The sequence below is a fragment of the Nomascus leucogenys genome, chromosome 2, assembly GCF_006542625.1.
Source record: "Nomascus leucogenys isolate Asia chromosome 2, Asia_NLE_v1, whole genome shotgun sequence".
In the NCBI taxonomy this organism is placed as follows: Eukaryota; Metazoa; Chordata; class Mammalia; order Primates; family Hylobatidae; genus Nomascus; species Nomascus leucogenys.
Window position 1 is genome coordinate 120,798,947 of NC_044382.1, and position 8,799 is coordinate 120,807,745.

General features: G+C 39.1%; 1 protein-coding gene across 8 annotated transcripts in view; it reads left to right on the plus strand.

Moving 5' to 3' along the window:
* Positions 1-8,029, plus strand: part of APC (APC regulator of WNT signaling pathway) — a 139,511-nt gene extending 131,482 nt beyond the window's left edge. For 4 of the 8 annotated variants that reach the window (XM_012505383.1, XM_030817647.1, XM_030817663.1 and 1 more), the window contains one exon: positions 434-8,029. In XM_012505383.1, the coding sequence (XP_012360837.1) occupies positions 434-7,010 (6,577 nt within the window). In that variant the 3' untranslated portion in view covers positions 7,011-8,029. The remainder of the gene's footprint in view (positions 1-433) is intronic. The other 4 variants (XM_030817639.1, XM_030817629.1, XM_004087424.3 and 1 more) reach the window with 2 other exon arrangements.
* The last annotated feature ends 770 nt before the right edge of the window (positions 8,030-8,799 follow it).

An 8,799-nucleotide genomic window follows, 5' to 3' on the forward strand; every position in this document is an offset into this window, starting at 1 on the left:
CAGTCAATTCTATCTACCTCTTCCAAGATATCTCAATATCAATATCAGAGTGGCACCCAACTGTAGATTAAATTACCAGAAAGTTCCTATTCAACATAAGATTTCATGATATAGTTTTTAAATTGGGAAACTGTTATATGAATAGAGTAAATGTATGTGCCCCACCCCTTGCAAATGTTAAGCTATTGGGTCAGAATAGGAAGTGTAGAATTGACAAAAAATAACACCTTTACTTTTTTTGGTGTGACAGATTAGTGCTTTAAAACAGTAAACATTACATGAAATAAGAAAGAACAAAAGGAGATGTGGAGTACTTGGAATTTATAGGATAATTGGTACAATCATATTATGCCTATTGTCTTCTATCCTTTTATTTGTTGTTACTGCATACACATTGTGACCTTAATTTTGTGATCTCTTGATTTTATTTCAGGCAAATCCTAAGAGAGAACAACTGTCTACAAACTTTATTACAACACTTAAAATCTCATAGTTTGACAATAGTCAGTAATGCATGTGGAACTTTGTGGAATCTCTCAGCAAGAAATCCTAAAGACCAGGAAGCATTATGGGACATGGGGGCAGTTAGCATGCTCAAGAACCTCATTCATTCAAAGCACAAAATGATTGCTATGGGAAGTGCTGCAGCTTTAAGGAATCTCATGGCAAATAGGCCTACGAAGTACAAGGATGCCAATATTATGTCTCCTGGCTCAAGCGTGCCATCTCTTCATGTTAGGAAACAAAAAGCCCTAGAAGCAGAATTAGATGCTCAGCATTTATCAGAAACTTTTGACAATATAGACAATTTAAGTCCCAAGGCATCTCATCGTAGTAAGCAAAGACACAAGCAAAGTCTCTATGGTGATTTTGTTTTTGACACCAATCGACATGATGATAATAGGTCAGACAATTTTAATGCTGGCAACATGACTGTCCTTTCACCATATTTGAATACTACAGTGTTACCCAGCTCCTCTTCGTCAAGAGGAAGCTTAGATAGTTCTCGTTCTGAAAAAGATAGAAGTTTGGAGAGAGAACGAGGAATTGGTCTAGGCAACTACCATCCAGCAACAGAAAATCCAGGAACCTCTTCAAAGCGAGGTTTGCAGCTCTCCACCACTGCAGCCCAGATTGCCAAAGTCATGGAAGAAGTGTCAGCCATTCATACCTCTCAGGAAGACAGAAGTTCTGGGTCTACCACTGAATTACATTGTGTGACAGATGAGAGAAATGCACTTAGAAGAAGCTCTGCTGCCCATACACATTCAAGCACTTACAATTTCAGTAAGTCAGAAAATTCAAATAGGACATGTTCTATGCCTTATGCCAAATTAGAATACAAGAGATCTTCAAATGATAGTTTAAATAGTGTCAGTAGTAGTGATGGTTATGGTAAAAGAGGTCAAATGAAACCCTCAATTGAATCCTATTCTGAAGATGATGAAAGTAAGTTTTGCAGTTATGGTCAATACCCAGCCGACCTAGCCCATAAAATACATAGTGCAAATCATATGGATGATAATGATGGAGAACTAGATACACCAATAAATTATAGTCTTAAATATTCAGATGAGCAGTTGAACTCTGGAAGGCAAAGTCCTTCACAGAATGAAAGATGGGCAAGACCCAAACACATAATAGAAGATGAACTAAAACAAAGTGAGCAAAGACAATCAAGGAATCAAAGTACAACTTACCCTGTTTATACTGAGAGCACTGATGATAAACACCTCAAGTTCCAACCACATTTTGGACAGCAGGAATGTGTTTCTCCATACAGATCACGGGGAGCCAATGGTTCAGAAACAAATCGAGTGGGTTCTAATCATGGAATTAATCAAAATGTAAGCCAGTCTTTGTGTCAAGAAGATGACTATGAAGATGATAAGCCTACCAACTATAGTGAACGTTACTCTGAAGAAGAACAGCATGAAGAAGAAGAGAGACCAACAAATTATAGCATAAAATATAATGAAGAGAAACACCATGTGGATCAGCCTATTGATTATAGTTTAAAATATGCCACAGATATTCCTTCGTCACAGAAACAGTCATTTTCATTCTCAAAGAGTTCATCTGGACAAAGCACTAAAACTGAACATATGTCTTCAAGCAGTGAGAATACGTCCACACCTTCATCTAATGCCAAGAGGCAGAATCAGCTCCATCCAAGTTCTGCACAGAGTAGAAGTGGTCAGACTCAAAAGGCTGCCACTTGCAAAGTTTCTTCTATTAACCAAGAAACAATACAGACTTATTGTGTAGAAGATACTCCAATATGTTTTTCAAGATGTAGTTCACTGTCATCTTTGTCATCAGCTGAAGATGAAATAGGATGTGATCAGAGGACACAGGAAGCAGATTCTGCTAACACCCTGCAAGTAGTAGAAATAAAAGAAAAGATTGGAACTAGATCAACTGAAGATCCTGTGAGCGAAGTTCCAGCAGTGTCGCAGCACACTAGAACCAAATCCAGCAGACTGCAGTGTTCTAGTTTATCTTCAGAATCAGCCAGGCACAAAGCTGTTGAATTTTCTTCAGGAGCAAAATCTCCCTCCAAAAGTGGTGCTCAGACACCCAAAAGTCCACCTGAACACTATGTTCAGGAGACTCCACTCATGTTTAGCAGATGTACTTCTGTCAGTTCACTTGATAGTTTTGAGAGTCGTTCGATTGCCAGCTCTGTTCAGAGTGAACCGTGCAGTGGAATGGTAAGTGGCATTATAAGCCCCAGTGATCTTCCAGATAGCCCTGGACAAACCATGCCACCAAGCAGAAGTAAAACCCCTCCACCACCTCCTCAAACAGCTCAAACCAAGCGAGAAGTACCTAAAAATAAAGCACCTACTGCTGAAAAGAGAGAGAGTGGACCTAAGCAAGCTGCAGTAAATGCTGCAGTTCAGAGGGTCCAGGTTCTTCCAGATGCTGATACTTTATTACATTTTGCCACGGAAAGTACTCCAGATGGATTTTCTTGTTCATCCAGCCTGAGTGCTCTGAGCCTCGATGAGCCATTTATACAGAAAGATGTGGAATTAAGAATAATGCCTCCAGTTCAGGAAAATGACAATGGAAATGAAACAGAATCAGAGCAGCCTAAAGAATCAAATGAAAACCAAGAGAAAGAGGCAGAAAAAACTATTGATTCTGAAAAGGACCTATTAGATGATTCAGATGATGATGATATTGAAATACTAGAAGAATGTATTATTTCTGCCATGCCAACAAAGTCATCACGTAAAGCAAAAAAGCCAGCCCAGACTGCTTCAAAATTACCTCCACCTGTGGCAAGGAAACCAAGTCAGCTGCCTGTGTACAAACTTCTACCATCACAAAACAGGTTGCAACCCCAAAAGCATGTTAGTTTTACACCGGGAGATGATATGCCACGGGTGTATTGTGTAGAAGGGACACCTATAAACTTTTCCACAGCTACATCTCTAAGTGATCTAACAATAGAATCCCCTCCAAATGAGTTAGCTGCTGGAGAAGGAGTTAGAGGAGGGGCACAGTCAGGTGAATTTGAAAAACGAGATACCATTCCTACAGAAGGCAGAAGTACAGATGAAGCTCAAGGAGGAAAAACCTCGTCTGTAACCATACCTGAATTGGATGACAATAAAACAGAGGAAGGTGATATTCTTGCAGAATGCATTAATTCTGCTATGCCCAAAGGGAAAAGTCACAAGCCTTTCCGTGTGAAAAAGATAATGGACCAGGTCCAGCAAGCATCTGCGTCTTCCTCTGCACCCAACAAAAATCAGTTAGATGGTAAGAAAAAGAAACCAACTTCACCAGTAAAACCTATACCACAAAATACTGAATATAGGACACGTGTAAGAAAAAATGCAGACTCGAAAAATAATTTAAATGCCGAGAGAGTTTTCTCAGACAACAAAGATTCAAAGAAACAGAATTTGAAAAATAATTCCAAGGACTTCAATGATAAGCTGCCAAATAATGAAGATAGAGTCAGAGGAAGTTTTGCTTTTGATTCACCTCATCATTACACACCTATTGAAGGAACTCCTTACTGTTTTTCACGAAATGATTCTTTGAGTTCTCTAGATTTTGATGATGATGATGTTGACCTTTCCAGGGAAAAGGCTGAGTTAAGAAAGGCAAAAGAAAATAAGGAATCAGAAGCTAAAGTTACCAGCCACACGGAACTAACCTCCAACCAACAATCAGCTAATAAGACACAAGCTATTGCAAAGCAGCCAATAAATCGAGGTCAGCCTAAACCCATACTTCAGAAACAATCCACTTTTCCCCAGTCATCCAAAGACATACCAGACAGAGGGGCAGCAACTGATGAAAAGTTACAGAATTTTGCTATTGAAAATACTCCAGTTTGCTTTTCTCATAATTCCTCTCTGAGTTCTCTCAGTGACATTGACCAAGAAAACAACAACAATAAAGAAAATGAACCTATCAAAGAGACTGAGCCCACTGACTCACAGGGAGAACCAAGTAAACCTCAAGCATCAGGCTATGCTCCTAAATCGTTTCATGTTGAAGATACCCCAGTTTGTTTCTCAAGAAACAGTTCTCTCAGTTCTCTTAGTATTGACTCTGAAGATGACCTGTTGCAGGAATGTATAAGCTCTGCAATGCCAAAAAAGAAAAAGCCTTCAAGACTCAAGGGTGATAATGAAAAACATAGTCCCAGAAATATGGGTGGCATATTAGCTGAAGATCTGACACTTGATTTGAAAGATATACAGAGACCAGATTCAGAACATGGTCTATCCCCTGATTCAGAAAATTTTGATTGGAAAGCTATTCAGGAAGGTGCAAATTCCATAGTAAGTAGTTTACATCAAGCTGCTGCTGCTGCATGTTTATCTAGACAAGCTTCGTCTGATTCAGATTCCATCCTTTCCCTGAAATCAGGAATCTCTCTGGGATCACCATTTCATCTTACACCTGATCAAGAAGAAAAACCCTTTACAAGTAATAAAGGCCCACGAATTCTAAAACCAGGAGAGAAAAGTACATTGGAAACTAAAAAGATAGAATCTGAAAGTAAAGGAATCAAAGGAGGAAAAAAAGTTTATAAAAGTTTGATTACTGGAAAAGTTCGATCTAATTCAGAAATTTCAGGCCAAATGAAACAGCCCCTTCAAGCAAACATGCCTTCAATCTCTCGAGGCAGGACAATGATTCATATTCCAGGAGTTCGAAATAGCTCCTCAAGTACAAGTCCTGTTTCTAAAAAAGGCCCACCCCTTAAGACTCCAGCCTCCAAAAGCCCTAGTGAAGGTCAAACGGCCACCACTTCTCCTAGAGGAGCCAAGCCATCTGTGAAATCAGAATTAAGCCCTGTTGCCAGGCAGACATCCCAAATAGGTGGGTCAAGTAAAGCACCTTCTAGATCAGGATCTAGAGATTCAACCCCTTCAAGACCTGCCCAGCAACCATTAAGTAGACCTATACAGTCTCCTGGCCGAAACTCAATTTCCCCTGGTAGAAATGGAATAAGTCCTCCTAACAAATTATCTCAACTTCCAAGGACATCATCCCCTAGTACTGCTTCAACTAAGTCCTCAGGTTCTGGAAAAATGTCATATACATCTCCAGGTAGACAGATGAGCCAACAGAACCTTACCAAACAAACAGGTTTATCCAAGAATGCCAGTAGTATTCCAAGAAGTGAGTCTGCCTCCAAAGGACTAAATCAGATGAATAATGGTAATGGAGCCAATAAAAAGGTAGAACTTTCTAGAATGTCTTCAACTAAATCAAGTGGAAGTGAATCTGATCGATCAGAAAGACCTGTATTAGTACGCCAGTCAACTTTCATCAAAGAAGCTCCAAGCCCAACCTTAAGAAGAAAATTGGAGGAATCTGCTTCATTTGAATCTCTTTCTCCATCATCTAGACCAGCTTCTCCCAGTAGGTCCCAGGCACAAACTCCAGTTTTAAGTCCTTCCCTTCCTGATATGTCTCTATCTACACATTCATCTGTTCAGGCTGGTGGATGGCGAAAACTCCCACCTAATCTCAGTCCCACTATAGAGTATAATGATGGAAGACCAGCAAAGCGCCATGATATTGCACGGTCTCATTCTGAAAGTCCTTCTAGACTTCCAATCAATAGGTCAGGAACCTGGAAACGTGAGCACAGCAAACATTCATCATCCCTTCCTCGAGTAAGCACTTGGAGAAGAACTGGAAGTTCATCTTCAATTCTTTCTGCTTCATCAGAATCCAGTGAAAAAGCAAAAAGTGAGGATGAAAAACATGTGAACTCTATTTCAGGAACCAAACAAAGTAAAGAAAACCAAGTATCCGCAAAGGGAACATGGAGAAAAATAAAAGAAAATGAAATTTCTCCCACAAATAGTACTTCTCAGACCGTTTCCTCAGGTGCTACAAATGGTGCTGAATCAAAGACTCTAATTTATCAAATGGCACCTGCTGTTTCTAAAACAGAGGATGTTTGGGTGAGAATTGAGGACTGTCCCATTAACAATCCTAGATCTGGAAGATCTCCCACAGGTAATACTCCCCCTGTGATTGACAGTGTTTCAGAAAAGGGAAATCCAAACATTAAAGATTCAAAAGATAATCAGGCAAAACAAAATGTGGGTAATGGCAGTGTTCCCATGCGTACCGTGGGTTTGGAAAATCGCCTGAACTCCTTTATTCAGGTAGATGCCCCTGACCAAAAAGGAACTGAGACAAAACCAGGACAAAATAATCCTGTCCCTGTATCAGAGGCTAATGAAAGTTCTATAGTGGAACGTACCCCATTCAGTTCTAGCAGCTCAAGCAAACACAGTTCACCTAGTGGGACTGTTGCTGCCAGAGTGACTCCTTTTAATTACAACCCAAGCCCTAGGAAAAGCAGCGCAGATAGCACTTCAGCTCGGCCATCTCAAATCCCAACTCCAGTGAATAACAACACAAAGAAGCGAGATTCCAAAACTGACAGCACAGAATCCAATGGAACCCAAAGTCCTAAGCGCCATTCTGGGTCTTACCTTGTGACATCCGTTTAAAAGAGCAGAAGAATGAAACTAAGAAAATTATATGTTAATTACAACTGCTATATAGACATTTTGTTTCAAATGAAACTTTAAAAGACTGAAAAATTTTGTAAATAGGTTTGATTCTTGTTAGAGGGTTTTTGTTCTGGAAGCCATATCTGATAGTATACTTTGTCTTCACTGGTCTTATTTTGGGAGGCACTCTTGATGGTTAGGAAAAAAATAGTAAAGCCAAGTATGCTTGTACAGTATGTTTTACATGTATTTAAAGTAGCATCCCATCCCAACTTCCTTTAATTATTGCTTGTCTTAAAGTAATGAACACTACAGATAGAAAATATGATATATTGCTGTTATCAATCATTTCTAGATTATAAACTGACTAAACTTACATCAGGGAAAAATTGGTATTTATGCAAAAAAAATGTTTTTGTCCTTGTGAGTCCATCTAACATCATAATTAATCATGTGGCTGTGAAATTCACAGTAATACGGTTCCCGATGAACAAGTTTACCCAGCCTGCTTTGCTTTACTGCATGAATGAAACTGATGGTTCAATTTCAGAAGTAATGATTAACAGTTATGTGGTCACATGATGTGCATAGCGATAGCTACAGTGTAATAATTTACACTATTTTGTGCTCAAAACAAAACAAAAATCTGTGTAACTGTAAAACATTGAATGAAACTATTTTACCTGAACTAGATTTTATCTGAAAGTAGGTAGAATTTTTGCTATGCTGTAATTTGTTGTATATCCTGGTATTTGAGGTGAGATGGCTGCTCTTTTATTAATGAGACATGAATTGTGTCTCAACAGAAACTAAATGAACATTTCAGAATAAATTATTGCTGTATGTAAACTATTACTGAACTCGGTATTTGTTTAAAGGGTCTTGTTTCACATTTGTATTAATTGTTTAAAAGGCCTCTTTTAAAAGCTTATATAAATTTTTTTTCTTCAGCTTCTATGCATTAAGAGTAAAATTCCTTTTACTGTAATAAAAACAATTGAAGAAGACTGTTGCCATCTAACCATTCCATGCGTTGGCACTTATCCATTCCTGAAATTTCTTTTATGTGATTAGCTCATCTTGATTTTTAATATTTTTCCACTTGGGCCGGGCGTGGTGGCTCACGCTTGTAATCCCAGCACTTTGGGAGGCCGAGGCGGGCGGATGACAAGGTCAGGAGATCGAGACCACGGTGAAACCCCGTCTCTACTAAAAATACAAAAAATTAGCCGGGCGTGGTGGCGGGCGCCTGTAGTCTCAGCTACTTGGAGAGGCTGAGGCAGGAGAATGGCATGAACCCGGGAGGCGGAGCTTGCCGTGAGCTGAGATTGCGCCACTGCACTCCAGCCTGGGTGACAGAGCGAGACTCCATCTCAAAAAAAAAAAAAAAAAATATTTTTCCACTTAAACTTTTTTTTCTTACTCCACTGGAGCTCAGTAAAAGTAAATTCATATAATAGCAATGTAAACAGCCTAGCACAGACTAAGCTTTGAACATAATAGGCCCACATAATTTCCTTTTTCTTAATATTATAGAATTCTGTACTTGAAATTGATTCTTAGACATTGTAGTCTCTTCGAAGCTTTACAATGTAAACTGTCTTTCCCCTTCATCTTCTTGTTGCAACTGGGTCTGACATGAACACTTTTTATCACCCTGTATGTTAGGGCAAAATTTCAGCAGTGAAGTATAATCAGCACTTTGCCATGCTCAGAAAATTCAAATCACATGGAACTTTAGAGGTAGATTTAATACAATTAAGATATTCAGAAGTATATTTTAAAA